The sequence below is a fragment of the Lampetra planeri genome, chromosome 74 (assembly GCF_965212315.1).
Source record: "Lampetra planeri chromosome 74, kcLamPlan1.2.h2, whole genome shotgun sequence".
NCBI classification, from domain to species: domain Eukaryota; kingdom Metazoa; phylum Chordata; class Hyperoartia; order Petromyzontiformes; family Petromyzontidae; genus Lampetra; species Lampetra planeri.
In genome coordinates this window covers 4,214,441-4,235,398 of record NC_136179.1, presented here as the reverse complement: position 1 = coordinate 4,235,398, position 20,958 = coordinate 4,214,441, and the positions used below count along the sequence as shown (strand labels likewise).

The following is a 20,958-nucleotide window of genomic DNA, read 5'->3' as shown; positions in this document are numbered from 1 at the left end:
TGGGGGTCCCGAGGGGGACCAGGAGCGTACCGGCTCCTATGTACTTGAGCGGGGCGTGTTATTGAAATGGGACAGTTTGTCCCGGCGGAACGCACTCGTGGTGCCTTCCGCTGTGAGGGGGAGGGTTGTCTTGGCGGCACACGAACGCCTCTTGCACTTGGGAGTTAACAAGACGCTTGCCCTGCTTCAGCGTGACTATTACTGGCCGGGAATGGGAAGTGATGTGGTGCATATTCTGAAGGGGTGCGTTGAGTGCGCCAGGCGTAAACCACCGGCCGTGGCAGCTAATCCACCGCTGCAATCTATTCAGGTCTCGCGTACCAACGAGCTCGTTGCACTCGATATTTTGGGGCCCTTCCCAGTCACGCCGAGAGGGAATAAATATTTGTTAGTGGGGGTCGAATACTTTACCCGATGGCCTATGGCGTGGCCTCTCGCTAACCAGTCGGCAGCGGCTGTGACGGATGCCTTCGTCCAGGGCTATGTCCTGGACAAGGGGGCTCCCGAACGCCTGCTGACCGACCAAGGTAAAAATTTTTCGAGTAAATTGTTGCAAGAGGTGTGCGATCTGTTGGGTACCAAGAAGGTGCGTACCTCCCCGTACCACCCGCAGACTGACGGGATGGTGGAGAGACTCCATAAAACCTTGACTTCCATGCTGTGCCAGCAGGTGTGCGAGGCACATGTAGATTGGGACCTGCAGGTCCCGGGAGTCCTTGCTGCGTATAGAATGGCCCCCCATGCAGCTACGGGGTTTTCCCCATTCTATTTGATGTACGGTCGGGAAGCTGACCCGCCAATAGAAACGCAACTTGGCCTGTCCGCTCCACGAACTAATTCTAATTTGGCAGAACATATTAAGTTTAATATTCACAAGCTGACAGAGGCGAGGGAGGCCGCGCGGCTTAATTCGCGGGCCTGCCAAATTGCTAATGAACGGTTGCGGGCACGGAAGGTGTCCATGCACGAATGGAAACCAGGTGACAGGGCCTGGCTGCATTGCCCTCAGGCACCCTTGGCTACGTCGCCTAAATTGTTGAGACCGTGGAGGGGACCCGTGGAGGTCGTGCGCGTTGCACGACCCCAGTGCGTTCAGATAAAGTGGGGAAAGCGCCGGTGGTACGTTCACCCCTCCCGACTGAAACCGTTCTCGCCTCCATATGGCCTCCCCTTGTGTCGTGATGGCCGGGCGTGTGACGTGACCGGCGACCCAGAGGGGGAAATGTCTCTGCCTGATCCACACGTATTTTCGCCTGATCTGCTCCCAGGTGTCTCGGAACTGACAGCTGCCGATCACCGGCGGCCGGATCTCCGCGGCGGGGCCGGCCCTTTCAGGCCCGTTCCGCGCCGTCTGGAGCAGCCGGAACCGCCGGACGGTCGTCAGTGTCCCGCCCCATACGATGGACCAGCCAGACGGACTCGCGCCAGGTCGTGCTACTTTGCATGACCTGCCTCGTGAGGAGTCGGGGCAGTTGGAGCGCCTCGTCACTGCGTGTAGTCGCAGGGACGTGGGGCGCGTTCGTTTCGAATTTGCTCGTATCGTGTTATTGTTGACTTTTCGGGTTCATTGTCAATCTGTACATAGTTATTCTTGTTGTTGTTGTTGTTGTGTTATGTTACGGGGCACACTCGGGGGGTTACGGGGTTTTTTTTTGTTGGTTGTCGTTTTATCGTCGCGGTTGGTTGTTGTTAGCAGCCGGGCCGGCTGCGAGCTATGTGGGAGGGGGTGATGTAGTGGTGATACGCGCTGGGTGTATATGTCGTGTGCCAGCGCGTATGTACGGGTGTGTGTGTGGTGACGCGCGCTGACGGGGAGGAGCAGGCGTCAGTGCGCGGGTGGGGGTAGTGCTGCTGATTGGCTGTGTGCCGGTGACGCGCCCAGAGGGAGTGATCGGGTAGCAGCGCGGTGTGATTGGTCGGGGAGTGGAAACACGCGCTGAGCGGAACCGGATCGTGGGGATAGCGCGTGGGGATTGGGTAACTGAGGAGCGGTGCCGACGTTGAGGTCCGCATCCGCTCCGTCTCCCGGGAAGAAGGGGTATATAAGGTGATGCACAGAGGAGCAGGGGGCAGAAGTGGAACCATCTAAGAATGAAGAGGAAGGTGCAGAGATAGAGCCCGGAGAGGAGAGTAATGGAGAGTAGAAGCTGAGTGATGTATAGTGTGTAGCCAGCGAGATAGAACGGTCTACACGAGCTGAGTAATGTATAGTGTGTAGCCAGCGAGATAGAACGGTCTACACGAGCTGAGTAATGTATAGTGTGTAGCCAGCGAGATAGAACGGTCTACACGAGCTGAGTAATGTGTAGTGTGTAGCCAGCGAGAGAGAGAACGGTCTGCACGAGCCGAGTATGCATACGGTGTAGCCAGCGAGAGAGGAAGGTCTGCACGAGCCGAGTATGCATACGGTGTAGCCAGCGAGAGAGGTGCAAAGTCTACACGAGGCGAGTGGAGAGTGTAGCAGAGGCGCGGAGTCTACACGAGGCGAGAGAGGAGTGTAGCCGAGGCGCGGAGTCTACACGAGGCACAGAGAGCCGGCAGCACAGAATCCAGAGTCAAGAGAAGCGCATTGTGAAGAAGAGAGGCCACGCGTTGTATTGTTACAAGTCAAGATTTAATAAAAGAAGTGTGTTCCCGTCAAGGAGTTTCCTGCCGTCATTTTCCAATACTTCAGTAGTACCATAATCATCTCAATAAAGCGATCACTTTCCAATGGCCATTTTGATCCCGGGAGTTACCCGGGTGGTGTCACACTGTACTCATTATTTTAGCATGTCGCAAATTCCGATATGGCTTGTGCAACGGCCAGAGAGTGACAGCTGCGGGGGCCGGGCTGCAACCTTTGTAGACAGTTTATTACATTTCAAAGTGCATGGGATTGGCACTCCAAAACATGAAAAATGTACAGTAACGCCAACTGCATCCGTGCCAAACATGATACGCGGACACATGCTGCATATTATGCAACACATGCCCTTACCAGCAGCAGCATGCACAACATCTCAATTACACAACCGAAGTAGACAGCAAGCCGTCCATGGAGACGTGATCAACGTCAATACATAATAATGGTAATAAGCCGGATAAACCAAAAAGTACCCATTCTACCCCATCAAACAGTCAGCTCGGTTGCCCCATGGGCGTATTGACCCATGGGCGAAACTGTAGGGGGCGCTACGCAACTGGCCGTGGTCCCGGCAGGTGAAGCTGCCAGCTCAGTCCGCTAAGACTCACTGTATAGCGACCCCTGCCTACTCGTAAGGTAAAGTTGTTTGGGGACTCCACTAATCGCAGCACGCAGCACCCATTTTTTACATAAATATACGTAATGTTAGCGTAACTACCATTCGCACACTTGCATACACACCACACTCACACAGCGCAGGGTCTGCGCCCACAGTGCACTGCAGCACTGCGGCGCAGACCTTGCCAAACCTGTGCTATCGCTCTCTTCCGGGCGTGTTAATTAGTTATTTGTATCGAATCAAAGTGAGCTGTGGTTTTTGCCGGCTGTTTTATTTTCATCGAATCAGAGCGAGCTGTTTGGGCGGGTCCGTAAATAAATTAACGTCCAGATACGCACGCAGACGACCAAACCAGTGTAGTTGTTTAAGATGAATCGTTACAATCGAAATGCTATATACAGTATATATACACATATAAAAATCATAACAACCACACAATGTTAACATATATACACTACACATTATTTCAAAAACGTATTTAAAAATATGTTTTTAATTTTTTAAAAATTTAGAATGTCGTTGTCCATGTGGGGAGATGGAGCGCAGTGGATCGTTTCGTCTAAGCTGCTTTTCGGAATCCACGTGATAACCCAGTCACATCGCCTAACTCCAGTCAAAGCGCCTTACCCAAACTACATCTCCCCAACAAGGCAGCCTTATCGATGCTGTGTATTGTGTTTATGGGATAACAGGTGTGTATTATCACATACTCCTTGACCAAAACGACTGATTTTCCCTTAACATCCTAGCCCGTAAACCACTATTGGTGACAGTGTTGTTTGAGAGCAGCCATTAAAGTCGCTGCTGCAAATGAGGTGGTGGCTGGCCGAACCATGCCTCGTTGTTTGTCTCCGGAGTGATGACGGATACAATCCAGACCAAGCGGAGGCCATGTACCAGATCGGATTTTGGTTACGATGTTAGAGTGATTGTGTGGCAAGTGTGGTCACTACGCGTCTGTATGTGCTCACTCCCGAAGCTTGGCGATTTTTGGCAACGCCACGGGGCTGCATTCACTTTAAATCGAGGACAATGGAGGGCATGGGGAACATGTTTTTCCATTTATTCAAAATAAGCGCACAATTACACACTGAGATGCACTTACATATTCATGTATGAAGCACAATGGGCACATTACCCTTCGGTATGTTAATAGACATGCGGATTGTGCCTTCCAAAATTAACAATCGAATGCAAATATCCTGAAAGACAAAGGATTGGATCCTAGGGGGGGAGTTATAAGGCGGCTCAGAAGCAGAGCTCAATGCCATTTCGAGAGGGAACTTGATGAGGTTGGACGCTCGACTCGTCGCTCTGCTGATCGCCCTTCAACCGCGAGACAACGCAGCATGGCGAGCACAATTGCTGTGTCGACAGTTAGGCGACTTTGCGTCGGGAGAGTTCGTGGCGACATCTTCAGACGGGTTCCAGACATCGATATACCGTGAATCTCCAAGTAAGTGTCTATTGTCGCGGATAAACTCTTAAACGTGCTCGTCGTCAAATTTGCGGGATTTTTTTGCGTCTCGGTTAGACGCGAGTGTCGTTCTTGTTTTAGCAGTTAACAAAATCCAAAACTCAACGCTAAACATCCTTGCGGCCGATTTTTGACTCGATAACACCGCTGCTGTTACTACGCTCACATGGAGCAGAGACGCTCTCCACAGCCCCACGCACACGGAGGCAAGAAGCCATTCCTGTGCCCTGTGTGTGGGAAGGCATTTGCACAGTCATCACATCTTCAGAGTCATCAGAGAACACATACGGGCGAGAAGCCATTCCTGTGCCCTGTGTGTGGGAAGACATTTGCACACTCATCACATCTTCAGAGTCATCAGAGAACACATACGGGCGAGAAGCAATTCCTGTGCCCTGTGTGTGGGAAGACATTTGCAGACTCATCAACTCTTCAAACTCATCAGAGAACACATACGGGCGAGAAGCCATTCCTGTGCCCTGTGTGTGAGAAGACATTTGCACACTCATCAACTCTTCAAACTCATCAGAGAACACACACGGGCGAGAAGCCATTCCTGTGCCCTGTGTGTGGGAAGGCATTTTCACAGTCGTCAACTCTTAACAGGCATCAGAAGGTCCACAATGATAGGAAACTGAAATCAAAAGCTGAAATTCAAGGTGCTGCAATGAGTCCTGAAGATAATTCCACCTTCGATCCCATGCAGTTGGATCCCGAGAGATGGCTGGATGTAATGGAGTGGCTCGAGGATCAAACCGAGAGCTCGGGTGACTGAAATATAATGTTGCATGCGGTTATACCTTTTAAGCCGTATCGAGTACTTTTGTGTGTAATTTTGACCATTTTAGTTTTACAGTTTTTTTGAGAGTTTAATGACGTGCACAGTGGTGGTTTGTAATGTTATCGGATGACTTGCCGAAGTGGTGTGATGAGCACTGGTTGTGAGAGGGTTCAATTGTAGTCGTTAAGTGTTCATGTTGAGCTAAAGTTGGAATGCGTCTGGAGGTACATCTTTACTCAACATTTTAAACGTTTTTTTTCAAGTATATAGCTTTTTTTTTCTTGGTTCTTTCGGTAAAGTCACGTAGAAGGGAAGTAATAAAATAATAAAAATAAAACATAATAAAATTATTCTCACGACGTTTCGGCCACAACGCAAGCAGCTAATTTTATTATGTTTTATTTTTATTATTTTATTACTTCCCTTCTATGTGACTTTACCGAAAGAACCAAGAAGATGAATCCCTGCAGTCACGAAAGCTTTAAATCGAAAAGTAAATAGCTTTTTTTGATTGGTATTAATCGACTTTAGATATCCGATTTCAGGATGTACATTGATGACGCGTTCGTTGGATATATGGCCTTGACTTCAACATAGACGCACAGTGAACACATGTGGTGAACTAATAAGGAAATCATGGGGAATGATACTTTAACGCTTTGGCATTCCTGGAACGGAAATGGTTTGCATTGTACTGGAAATGTGTGAACATAGGACATAATAAATATTCCCTTCGAGTTTTGACGTAAAAATTATTGCAGATGAATAAAAACGTATTTTTAACAAATGTTTGTCAGTTCTTTATTTAATAATGTTCCTAGCAAAAACATGTTAAGCGAGTTTCAGGTGGAGTATCTCCGTCACACAAGTGTGCCCTTAACCGGCAGCATCTTGGCTGTCTACCCGATTAACACGTGTTCCTTGAGGGGAAAGTTCCCCGTAGTTAATCGTTCATCAACGTACCAGTCCCTAATCCCGAAGTATGTCGGGGATAAACTGTACTTTATAACATGTAAACTGTAATACTATAAACTATAACACTAAACATTAAACGATTATAAACTAGTGTTTTAATTTATAACCATATAAACGGAGCGAAGGTATTATAATATCTTTAGAAGCATTAGAATCGGTGTGGTCGTATTAGAATCACACTCTGCTCATATGTATGTATGGTCTACGTGCAAGGATCGGATAAAAAAAATTAAATTACAACACGGTCGTATTACAATCACGATTTTCACTGCTAGATGAAGGTCTCGTCTCAATGTCATCGAATAGCAAAAGACGGAATATTATTATATTAATACTTAGAAAAACACCACTGTCACATGACAAATTCTCAAACTGCAACATTCAAGTGACAAAACAACAAAAAAAGCCTAAAAAAAGAACAACAATGGACAAATCCAAAAAAGCAGTCATCACACGCATGTTAGTATCTGTTAGAAGAAGACAACACCTAGCACCTTCAACTATACACATTGTACAGCCCCAAAGAGCCAACTCGTAAATGTAGCGGTATATGACAGCCTTCGAACTACTTACTTTCGTTCTCGATTAATGAAGACATTCTTGGCAAATACTATCGCTTTCGCTCGTAATTTGCCTCCTAATTATTGGCCTCAGTTTTCGAGAACCAACTAAATGGATGTGATGTCCTCAATTATTCCAAGCTGCACAATCCACGGTTGCAGACTGCTTTGAACAGCCAAATGTTATCACAGTAAACAATTCGGACCACAGCAGGACACTCAATCTCGAGCTTCTGCGAAGCAACGATATGAGGGGGCTAAGACCTGCAAGTTTATTCGTGTGTTGACGTTATTTTAGCTATATAGTTAAGTACACTGTATATGATAAGAATTCGTAGACAACCAAAATTATACCAAATTACGTCATAAATGAGTGTGAGCTAATTCTTCAGCAGTATTCGCTCAACACAGATGGCACGAACCTACACTGTTATGTTTTAACAAAGTTAACTTTAGTCTCTCAAATCTCAACTCAGATAGGATCATCTCAATTATTTCCATAGACGTGTGGGGTCCCATGTGCCATCGAACGGTTTCGTAGCAGCTGTAGTTGCATCTGTTACTGTTATATGCGCAGCATGTTGGTGTCCCGTGATGGGATAACGCCTTTGATGAAAACTCTGATGCAACCTACCAGATCGAAGCCATCGATCGACGCCTTTTGATATACTGTTACATTGTAAACTCTCACACTGTGAACTTTAAGATTATGAATTCCAACAATATCACTTGAACATTAAAATATACATTTGAAGAATCTACAAATTACTGTAAACTAGTGTTATAGTAAACTCTAACAATATAAGCTATGAGCTATACATTATAAGGCTATACAATAGCATTATTAACTAGTGTTATAGATTAGAACAACCTACCTTGAAGTGTGATATTCGAATCGCATTCAAATTATTCGAATCACTCCGTGGTCCTCTTCGAATCACACTACGGTCGTAAGAATGTAACATGTATGCATGTAACATCTCTGTATGTAGTAAGTATATGTGCATGTAGCATGTCTGTTTGTAGTAAGTATATATGCATGTAACATGTCTGTATTTAACATTGTGTATGAAGAAAGTAGATATGCATGTAACATGTCTGTATGTAGTATGTATGCATGTAATATGTATGTAATATTGATTTGAAGCTTTCGTGACTGCAGGAATCCATACTCTTTGGTTCTTTCGGTAAAGTCACGTAGGTAGAAATAAAACAAAATAAATCACGACGTTTCGAACGCAACACAAGCGCATTCAGGTGAAAATCGCATTGTCCGCGATGTCTACTGCGAGCAGCCCGATGTCTGCTGCAGACATCGTTTTGGGCGCTTGTGTTACGTCCGATACGTCGTGATTTATTGTTTTATTTCTTCCTACGTGACTTTACCGAAAGAACCAAAGAATAGAGATATTCTAATACAATATTAGAATATAATTATAAGTATTAGAATCGCAATGTGATCGTCTTGGAATCACACTGCGCATATTTATGTATAGTGAACGTGCAAGCGAACGCTGCTCGTATGTATGAAAACGCACTCCCTTATGACCGACATTGTACTAATTTTTGTTGATCGATTAGAACAAGGCACGTGCCACGTCCAAACGAATTCTTATCAACAATAGTGTCCTTAAATAGTATGCTAAAGTAAATGTTATAACTGGATTAAAACGTGCACCCCTCCTTCGCATTTACGACTAACAATTTGCATTTGCACATAACATACATTAAAGCACAGTAATTCGCTAATACGACCGTATTGTTATTCTAAAATTTGAATGCGATTCCTACCCTCTACCCCCACAGTTCACATATCCTACCGCCATTACGATTGAACGGACAATTTACATACATGTTACGAGTGCCATTATAATACTTCTAATGAGATTTAAATACCGTACCTCCGTTTATGGTGCTATAAATTATAAAACCAGTTGATATATTTTTTGTCGTTTAATGTTTAGTGTTATTGTTTATAGTGTTATCAGTTTACATGTTTTAAGTACAGGTGATGTCCGGTATACTTCGGTATTCTGGACCTGAATGTTGCGACACGATTCATAACGAGGACCTTTCCCCACCACAGCGCAATCCACTAATGAAAATAACTCGGGGAGGCGGGAACACGTGCTTCCATGGGCAGTGGGGGACAGGGCATGGTTGTATTGCCTACAGGTGCCACCGGGAAAATCCCCCAAGTTGCTCCGCCCATGACGGGGTCAGGTAGAGGTCATAGAGGTGGGTGATGTAAAGACAGTGCGTCAACTAAGGGACAAGTGGTGACAACAAGAAAGAGAGAGTTCGAGAAGGCAAGGCGAGACCAAGTGTGGACGGAGGTTCAAGCCGAGAATGAGAGAGGGGGAGGAACGAGGTTTGGGGCTGTGTTGGCTGGTTGCTGTCTCGTCGTCGTCGTTGCTATATCGTGACGCCTGGGGTCTGAAACCGCGTTAAAGGCTAAATAAAAGAATCCTCAGCAGTCTGAGTCCGGAGTCATTGCAATTGTAACGATTCATTATTTCACGGGCTAATATTGGGTTTGTGCGATTATTTTACATATTCATACTGAAAATTGCTATTTGATGCCATTGAGATGGAACCTTCATCCAATAGTGGACAGCTTGATCCTAATACCACCAAAGTGTTATTCAAAAAAGTTTAATCCCATCCTGATCCTGCACCTTCATGTTTCACATATTTCACCCTTGGTTCGCACGTCCATATTACACTCATACATTTTACATACATACATTTTACATACAGACATGTTACATACTCACGAGCATAGTGTGATTCTTAAAGGACCACGGTGTGAAGCTAAGAATTCGAATGAGATTCTAATATCAATGTACGGTGTTCTAATCTGTAACACTAGTTTATGATGTAATTTTATAGCGTTATAATGTATCGCACATAGCTTATATTGTTAGAGTTCACAACATTATAGTTTACTATAACACTAGTTTGTAGTGTTATATAACACTAGTTTGTAGTGTTATATTAAAGCGTTACAATGTATAGCTCATAGTTTAAAGGTTACATTGTTAGAGTTTATAATGTTAGGGTATTCAATGTGAGTTTACAATTTGAGAGTTTGTGGACGTGCCCTGTTCTCGTGGGACCCGACACGGATTTGGAAATAATTGCTATGATCATGTATGAGCTGGGATGAACGACTAATGTTTACTTTGTTTAATCATAACTGTGTGTACGTTAGTGCCATTGGGGCTTAGTGAATACTACTCATGAATAAACTCATACTTGTATCGGATAGAAATTTTAAATCGTGTTGGTAGAACAAGTCGCCTGCTTTTTCGAGACAAATTGTTATCTTCAACTGCGTCCGTAAATATTCCGCTAAAATACACAGCATAAGGAAGGCTGCCTTGTTCGGGAGATGTAGTTTGGATAAGGCGCTGTGGCCGGGTGATGACACGAATTCTGAAACAATGGAGTTAAACACTCGCTGCTTGGCCCCGTCGACATTAGCGAAGGCTGTCATATACCGCCCCATATACGAGTTGGCTGTACAATGTGTATAGTTGAAGGTGCTAGGTGTTGTCTTCTTCTAACAGCTACTAACGTGCGTGTTTTGTCTGTTTTTAGGATTTGTCCATTGATATTGTTATTTATAGTGATTCTATTGCTTCTAATGATATTATAATACATTAACTCCGTTTATATGGTTGTAAATTAAAACACTGGTTTATAATCGTTTAATATTTAGTGTTATCGTTTATAGTATTGCAGTTTACATGTTATAAAGTACAGCTTATCCCCGACATACTTCGGGATTAGTGACTGGTACGTTGATGAACGATTAACTACGGGGACATTTCCCCTCAAGGAACACGTGTTAATCGGGTAGACAGCTAAGATGCTGCCGGTTAAGGGCACACTTGTGTGACGGAGATCCTCCACCTGAAATTCTCTTAACATAGGAACATTATAAAATAAAGACCGGACGAACATTTGTTAAAAATACGTTTTTATTCATCTGCAATCATTTTTACGTCAAAACTCGAAGGGAATATGTATTATGTCCTATGTTCACACATTTCCAGTACCATGCAAACCAGTTCCGTTCCAGGGATACCAAAGCGTTAAAGTATCATTCCCCATCATTTCCTTATTAGGTCACCACATTTGTTCACTGTGCGTCTATGTTGAAGTCAAGGCAATATATCCAACGAACGCGTCATCAATGTACATCCTGAAATCTAAAGTCGATTAATACCAATAAAAAAACCTTTATACTTGAAAAAAACGTTAAGATCTAACTACAGACGCATTCCAACTTTAGCTCAACAGGAACATCTAACGACTACAATTGAACCCTCTCACAACCAGTGCTCATTACACCACTTCGGCAAGTAATCCGATAACATTACAAACCACCACTGGGCACGTCATTAAACTCACTCGATACTGCTTAATAGGTATAACCACATGACATAATATTTTGTTCAGTCACCCCGAGCTCTCTGGTTGATTCTCGAGCCACTCCATTACATCCATCCATCTCTCGGGATCCAACTGCATGGGATCGAAGGTGGAAACTTCTTCAGGACTCATTGCAGCACCTTGAATTTCAGCTTTTGATTTCAGTTTCCTATCATTGTGGACCTTCTGATGCCTGTTCATGTTTGATGAGCGTGCAAATGTATTCCCACACACAGGGCACAGGAATGGCTTCTCGCCCGTGTGCGTTCTCTGATGAATTTGAAGAGTTGACGATTGTGCAAATGCCTTCCCACACACAGGGCACAGGAATGGCTTCTCGCCCGTGTGTGTTCTCTGATGGTCTTGAAGAGTTGACGAGTGTGCAAATGCCTTCCCACACACAGAGCAATTGAATGGATTCTTGCCTCCGTGTGCGTGGGGCTGTGGAGAGCGTCTCTGCTCCATGTGAGCGTAGCAACAGCAGCGGTGTTATCGAGTCAAAAGTACGCAATCGGCCTCGATTTCAAGTGTTTAGCGTTGAGTTTTGGATTTTGTTAACTGCTAAAACAAGAACGACACTCGCGTCTAATCGAGACGCAAAAAAATTCCCGCTAAATAGACACTTACTTGGAGATTCACGGTGTATCGATGTCTGGAACCCGTTTGAAGATGTCGCCACGAAGCAAAGTCGAAGGGCGATCAGCAGAGCGACGAGTCGAGCGTCCAACCTCATCAAGTTCCCTCTCGAAATGGCATTGAGCTCTGCTTCTGAGCCGCCTTATAACTCCCCCCCTAGGATCCAATCCTTTGTCTTTCAGGATATTTGCATTCGATTGTTAATTTATGAAGGCACAATCCGCATGTCTTTTAACATACCGAAGGGTAATGTGCCCATTATGTTTCATGCATGAATATGTAAGTGCATCTCAGTGTGTAATTATGCGCTTATTTTGAAAACTACTCATGAATGAACTCGAAATCCTTTATGACCGACATTGTACTAATTTGGGTTGATCGAGACGAACAAGGCACGTGACATGTCCAGACGAATTGTTATCAACAATTTTGTCCTTAAATATAATATAACGTTAACACTGGATTAAACATGCACCTTTTAACCCCTGCCTCGCATTTACGACTAACGATTCGCATTTGCACATAACATACATTCATGCATAGTAAATGCGAATACGAGCATATTGTTATTATAATAATTTAATGCGATTCTAACCCTGCAAACCCCCATAGTTCGAATATCCGTACCCGATTCGATTGAACGTACACTTTACATACATATGTGTAGAGTGCGATTATAATACATCTAGTGAGATTATAATACCGTCCCTACGTGTATGGTGGTAAAAAATGTAAAACCAGTTCATAGTCATTTAATCTTCTTGGTTATTTCGGTAAAGTCACGTAGAAGGGAAATAATAAAATAATAAAAATAAAACATAATCAAATAATTCTCACGACGTTTCGGCTTCAACGCAAGCAGCCGTCCTCAGGTGAAGAATGAAACACCACCAACGTAAAAAACTAAAGTATAAACTACATAGTATCATCAGTATACGCTCTGCTAATCGCCCTTCAACCGCGAGACAACGCAGCCTGGCGAGCACAATTGCTGTGTCGACAGTTAGGCGACTTTGCGTCGGGAGAGTTCGTGGCGACATCTTCAGACGGGTTACAGACATCGATATACCGTGAATCTCCAAGTAAGTGTCTATTTTCGCGGATGAACTCTTAAACGTGTTCGTCGTTGAATTAGCAGGAATTTTTTTACGTCTCGGTTAGACGCGAGCGTCGTTCTTGTTTTAGCAGTTAACAAAATCCAAAACTCAACGCTATACACTTTAAATCGAGGCCGATTGCGTACTTTTGACTCGATAACACCGCTGCTGTTGCTACGCTCACATGGAGCAGAGACGCTCTCCACAGCCCCACGCACACGGAGAGAAGAAGCCATTCAATTGCTCTGTGTGTGGGAAGGCATTTTCACGGCAATCAAATCTTCAGAGTCACCAGAGAACACACACGGGAGAGAAGCCATTCCTGTGCCCTGTGTGTGGGAAGAAATTTGCAAACTCATCACATCTTCAGAGTCATCAGAGAACACACACGGGCGAAAAGCCATTCCTGTGCCCTGTGTGGGAAGAAATTTACAAGGTCATCACATCTTCAGATTCATCAGAGAACACACACTGGTGAGAAGCCATTCCCGTGCTCTGTGTGTGGGAAGGCATTTGCACGGTCATCAACCATGAACAAGCATCAGAAGGTCCACAATGATAGGAAACTGAAATCAAAAGCTGAAATTCAAGGTGCTGCAATGAGTCCTGAAGAAGTTTCCACCTTCGATCCCATGCAGTTGGATCCCGAGAGATGGCTGGATGTAATGGAGTGGCTCGAGGATCAAACCGAGAGCTCGGGGTGACTGAAACATAATATTGCATGTGGTTACACCTATTAAACCATATCGAGTACTTTTGTGCGTAATTTTTACCATTTTAGTTTTACAGTTTTTGTGAAAGTTTCGTGACGTGCACAGTGGTGATTTGTAATGTTATCGGATTACTTTCTGAAGTGGTGTGATGAGCACTGGTCGTTAAGTGTTTCCGTTGAGCTAAAGTTGGAAAGCGTCTGTAGGTACATCTTTACTCAACATTTTAAACGGATTTTTTTCCAGTATATAGTTTTTTTTGGTTGGTGTTAATTGACTTTAGATAACCGATTTCAGGATGTACATTGATGACGCGTTCGTTAGATGTATGGGTTTGACTTCAACATAGACGCACAGGTGAACAAACGTGATGAACTAATAAGAAAATAATGGAGAATGATACTTTTACGCTTTGGTATTCCTGGAACGGATGAAGTTTGAAATGTACTGTAACTGTTTGAACATAAGACATAATAAATATTCGGTTCGAATTTTAACGTAAACATTATTGCAGATGAATAAAAACGTATTTTTAACAAATGTTTGTCCGTTCTTTATTTTATAATGTTCCTAGCAAAAACATGTTAAGCGAGTTTCAGGTGGAGGATCTCCGTCACACAAGTGTGCCCTTAACCGGCAGCATCTTGGCTGTCTACCCGATTAACACGTGTTCCTTGAGGGGAAAGGTCCCCGTAGTTAATCGTTTCTCAACGTACCAGTCCTTAATCCCGAAGTATGCCGGGGATACACTGTACTCTATAGCATGTAAACTGTAACACTATAAACGATAATACTAAACATAAAACGACTATAAACTAGTGTTTTAATTTATATCCATTTAAGCGGAGGTAAGGTATTAGAATCTCATTATAAGCAGTAGAATCACAGTGTGGTCTTTTTAGAATAGCACTTTGCTCATATGTATGTATAGTGTACGTGCAAGGATCGGATTAAAATCATTACAATTACACTACGGTCGTTATAGAATCACGATTTTCACTGCTGGATGAATGTTACATCTCAATGGTATCGAAGAGCAATAGACAGTTTTCTATTCATAAATACACGCATAAACACATTATAAGCTTATGAATCGTTACAATTATTATAACAATCACAAATTGTAACAAAGCGAAATTCCCACTAAGCAAAATATCACGCTCACGTGGCGGATTCTTTAACAAACTGCAACACTCAAGTGGCAGAACTCAACAAGAAATGCGCACGACAGCAAGTTCAACAACAATGGGCAAATCCTAAAAACAGACCACACGCACGTTAGTAGCTGTTAGAAGACGACAACACCTAGCACCTTCAACTTTACACATCATACAGCCCCAAAGATCCAACTCGAAAATTAGGCGGTATATGACACCATTTGAACTTCCTACTTTATTATCGCTTTCGCTTGTGATGTACCTCCTAATTATGGCCTCAGGTTCAAAAAACAAAAAAAATAAATGCGAATTCCTCCATTATTCCAAGCTGCACAATTCAGGGTTGTGGACCGCTTTGAATGCTTCAATGTAATCACAGTAAATGCTTCAGACCACATCAGGACACTCAACCTAGAGCATATTTGAAGCAACGTGATGAGATGGCTAAGAACTTCAAGTTTATTCTAGTGTTAACGATATTTTAGCAATATAGGTAAGTACAATATATGTACATAGCAGGTGTCTTGTTCTCCGTAATCAACCAAAATTACGACAAATTTTGTCATAAATGAGTGTGAGCTAATTCTTCAGTAGTAGTCGCTAATCTCCGTCACACAAGTTTGCCCGTAAACGAGCAGTATCTTGGCTGTCTCCCCATAAACATGTTCCCAGAGGGGAATGGCCCTGTTATAAATTGTTTCGCAGCATTCTGGTCCCTAATCCCGAAGTACAGTATACTGGAGATCACCTGTACTCTATAACATGTCAACTGTAACATTATTAACGATAGCACTAAACATTAAACTACTATTATTTTAAAGCGTCGCAATGTATAGTTTCCGTTGCCGAGCACCCCACCACGTCGGACACACCAGACTTGGGCTGTACAGGACATGGGGATGAGCTGTCCGGGTGGGGACGGACATAAGTTTTGAGGCGGGACGGGTGGACGAACCAACGGCGACGCCCTATCTACATTTTACACACTTAGGCCGTTTCACCTCTATGGCTTCAGCTGTATCATTATAAACGATATCACTCAACATTAAATGACTATAAACTGGTTTTCTAATTCATTACACCATAAACAGATGTACGGTATTCAAATCTAATTACAAGTATTATAACCACACTGCTCATATGTATGTAAAGCGAACGTTCCATCGAACCGGGGGTTGGATATGCGAACTGTGCGGGGTGCAGGGTTAGAATCTAATTCAAATTCCTAGAATAACAATATTGTCGTATTAACATTTTACTGTGCTTGGCTGTATGTTACGTGTAAATGCAAATTGTTAGTCGTAAATGCGAGGCAGGGGTTAAGAGGTGCATGTTAATCCAGTGTTAACGTTTATTTTAGCATCATATTTAAGGACAATATTGGAAATAAAAGTTCGTCTGGACATGGCACGTGCCTTGTTCGTCTCGATCAACCAAAATTAGTAGAATGTCGGTCATAAAGGAGTACGAGTTCTTTCATGAGTAGTATTCGCTGAGCCCCCAGATACTAACCTACACACAGTTATGGTTAAACAAAGTAACGTTTAGTCACTTAATTCTCAGCTCAGACATGATCATCGCAATCATTTCAAAAGACGTGTAGGGTCCCGCGAGAGCAGGGCCTGGCTACAAATAGCCGAGCAGCCAAAACAGCAGAATCAGAAGTAGCTGTGTCGCCCTCAAAATGTGTTGTTGCTGCTGCTGTTGTCGCTGATGTTATTGATGCTGCTTTAGTTACTTCTGTTGCTGTTTAGCGTCGGGTGGTGGCTCATTTACTCATCACCACCCATAATCATCAACACAAATCATCAATATCAACACCCATTATCATCACCAATCATCATTATCACTATCAACTCACCACCACCACCACCCAACCATCACAACCAACATTCATCATAACCACCACCAATCATCCATCATCATCAACATCCATCATCATCAACACCCATAATCACAACAACCCATCATCATCACCACCCATCATCATAACCTCCCCAATCATTGCCACCACCCATCATCATCACTACCACCCATCATAATCACTACACATTATCATCACCACCCATCATCATTACCATCCTTCATAATCACCACCCATCATTATCACCACCACCATCCATTATCAAGAAATATCATCATCACCACCCATCATAAATTAACAAACACACACAGCTACAAACAGAGATATGTAACCTGACACAGACATAGATAACAGACACACACAAATAAACAATCTCATTAACCACTTAATTATAAAAAGCCCATATTACCACTGCCAGGATAGGTGCACACAGACAAATCCTTTACACAATAATAATTTACATGGAACTCAAATTCACACTTAGTACAACCACCTCACTCACTTAAATATAACTACAGATCAATAACTATAATACAAACCTGAATTTAAAAGTAAATAAACCAATGGGATGGTGTGTATACGCTTGAAATGTAATGAATGAATTGCAAGTTAATAATTCCAATTAAACAAAAAATAACTACGAACAAATATGAAGCCTGAGGCCTAGGTATATGCCAGGCCTGATGGCCAGGCATCGCTTCAGTCCTCGCCGCAGTAACGGCGACATCAAAGACAGCACAAAGCGAGGGGGCAAATGTTTAATGTCGAACCGAGGGCTCTGCTGTTTCCGGTGACGCACACCACCCGCACTGCACCACGTGGTGCGCCCGCCAAGCGCATGGGGGCGGAGCCTCGCTGTAGTGACGTCACGACCGTTACGTCATAGCCACGCCTCCACCCGCAGTCGAGAGGAATGCGCACGAGTGAGCAGCAGAAGAAGCCTTTGCAGAGCGAATCCTCAACGAGGTGAGCGTCCCTGTTGACGATGTGTGTTGTTTATTTTTATTGCACGTTTTGACTACAAACTAAAGCTTCATTATTTTTGAATATTTTGGTATTTGGATTTTCTGCAACCAAATTAGGACTATTAGTTAAGTTACTTGGCATGCTCTGATATGTTGCTGTTACTGTCATTGTTTAGACCCAAAGCAAGTCAACATTTAAAACGTTCATAACGAACCTGTTTAAATGTCATATAATATGATTAACATGTCCATAATGATTGTGTTCTGATTGCCTGCATAATTGTGCCCTGCATTGCATGTATTGAATGTTATCTAACACGGGGAAAGAGTTTGCCTTTTAGTTCAGACCCAAGCTGCTGCCATAGACGTCTCTTATCTGTGATGTCACAGCCACATGGGCGGTATCTCTGACATCACGTGACCTACGACGTCATTCTCGGGTCATAACAAATGATTTAAGTATGGTCATTTGACCCCAATGACCTACAAGACATAGGGGGACCTTTATCAAGCAGTCGATTTATACAAATGGGCTGTGCATCAACATGCTTGTCTGGTTTTTGGAGCTTTCGTGACTGCAGGAATTATTCTTTGGTTCTTTCGGTAAAGTCACGTATAAAGATAAAATAATAAATTAAATAATAGCATACGACGTTTCGATTGCAACACAAGCAATCATCATCAGGTATAATGAAATAGCGACACAAAATCTAACCAGAAAACCACAGACAGACATATAAGCAGACAGATATCACCAAGATACACGGAGAGAACAACACAGGTACAGAGAGGGGTGATCGTCTCTGTGGGGTGGCCTTAAATAGACAGAGGGGGGCGGAGGCAGAGAGAGGGAGGGGTTAGAGAAAACATTTACATGTCAATGAGTACGAAGAGACGCGTAGTAAAGTACGCAGGCTTAGAGGGAGAAAGAACACACTAAATTAAACAACCTAGCAAAGTATCGAAATGTTATGTAAAACGACACAGAGAGTCGGTCAACACACAATTAACGCATAGCCTGGTCGATTACGTATTTCAAAGATTGCTAAGTTAGAATTTAAGTGTGAAAATTCTGCCTCCGCCCCCCTCTGTCTATTTAAGGCCACCCCACAGAGACGATCACCCCTCTCTGTACCTGTGTTGCCCTCTCTGTGTATCTTGGTGATATCTGTCTGCTTATATGTCTGTCTGTGGATGAGTGAGTGATCTGACGCACGCGTGAGTGGGTAAACAAGCGAGTGAGTGGACTTGTAAAGCAAACGGCACGAAAGTGATTTGATTAGTACAGCGAGTGGTCAATATGTAATAATTGAGAGGATGAGTTATTCAAAAAGCTGCTAAATCTTAGCGTTTTTACAACCTCTCCAGGCCCTCCAACATCAAACAGAAACGACTTCTTCCCAACAACATGGACAGACAACGCAAGTGGACTGAGATCTTGGAGGACTATGATGGTAAGTCCAAAATACCTGCAGTGCGTGGTTTTTGTGCAGAGGAGGCAGCTCCCTGATTAATTTATTTTAGTAGACGTGGCGGTGATGGGAAGAGGTAAAGGTCAAGTGTGCAGACAACATGGATTTAGAACCGAGTTTCAGCCATATTGGTTTAAATGAGGGTCTCAACTTTATGAAATTGATGATCTCAACATGCTTACAAAAATATTACTTGTAAAGTTTTACTGCCATGTGATTAATATTTCTCAACAGCAGGTCATGTTATGTGTTAAGATGTAATTACAGGGATCTTAGTTCCGTGAATCTCCACGTGCTTCGTTCTCTAAGACATTACTCGTCCTTTGAATTAATTTTGTTTTCCGTAGCCCGGGAGTCATGGCGCCAGTCGACCACGTGGGGGGACATTATGGATGAAGTGGACCCTTTCCCAGGCCAAAGCTACGAGCATCCCTCCCCAAAGGTGTGTATGGGGTCTATGGGAGTCAAACACCACATTCTCTCCACACTCCCACACCATTGCACCAAAACATCACTACACCTCACATCACCACACCATCTCTTCACATCACCTTTCTCATCACACCACACCACCACCAACTCAATACAATATACTCTTAGGTTTTTTCGGTAAAGTCACGTATGTGACTCTTTCTTAGGTTTTGTCGGTAGTCACATACGTGAGTATGAATCCTTGCAGTCACGAAAGCTTCAAATCGATAATCAATACAATATCATAGAGCCTCATAAAGCGTCAATACCATCACAAGCCACCATCTCTCCAGAACATTCCACAATTTCACCTCTCCATATCACAACACAATCTCCCAACACCATCACTCCATCCCTCCATCATCACGTCATGCCATGAGTTAATGTGCATGTTTGCATCCGTACATAGATGTGCCAGTATGCATTTTTGTTTGTCTATGTGCCCGTCTATGTTTGTGTGCCTGCGAGAATATATTTTGTCCTGAGTGAACATGTCTTAATAGTCATGTGCTTATCTTCGCGTGAACAGAGGAGCATTGGGGAGGTGAAGAACTTCAGCGGAGTGAAGCGTCTCCAGGAGGACAAGCGCCTTGCGAAGGAGAAATGCACAATGGAAGAGAAGCGCCCCAATGAGGTGAAGTGCCTCGCCAAGGTGAAGCACCAAACGGAGCAGAATTGCCTTCGAAACAAAATCCTCAACGACGTCAAACGCGTCATGGAAAAGCGCCTCCTTGAAGAAACGCGCTTCATGGAGGAGAAGCGCCTTCGCGAGGTGAAGCGTCTCAAGGAGAATCATCTGGAGGAAGAGAAGCGCCTCATAGATGTGAAGCAGGTCAAGGAAGAGAAGCGCCTCATGGAGGAGAAGCGGGTGGAAGAAGAGAAGCGCCTTGTCGAGGATCAGCGCCTCATTGAGGTGCAGCGGGTCGAGGAAGAGAAGCGCCTCATGGAGGAGAATCGCCTCTTTGAGGTGAAGCGTCTCATAGAGCTGAAGCGTCTCGAGAAGAAGAAGAAGCGTCTTGAGGAGAGGCGCTTTCGCAAGGTGAAGCTCCTCGAGGAGAAACGTCTCATGCAGGAGAAGCGCCTCGTTGAGGTGAAGCGTCAAGAGGAG

The 20,958-nt window shown here is 43.8% G+C and overlaps 1 protein-coding gene across 1 annotated transcript in view; it reads right to left on the bottom strand.

Moving 5' to 3' along the window:
• Window positions 1-9,207: 9,207 nt before the first annotated feature.
• The window catches only part of LOC144737838 (uncharacterized), a 122,530-nt gene continuing 110,779 nt past the window's right edge, over window positions 9,208-20,958 (bottom strand). Inside the window, 2 exon segments of the mRNA XM_078620712.1 lie at window positions 9,208-9,303; window positions 11,713-11,919. Of these exon segments, the coding sequence (XP_078476838.1) occupies window positions 9,208-9,303; window positions 11,713-11,919 (303 nt within the window).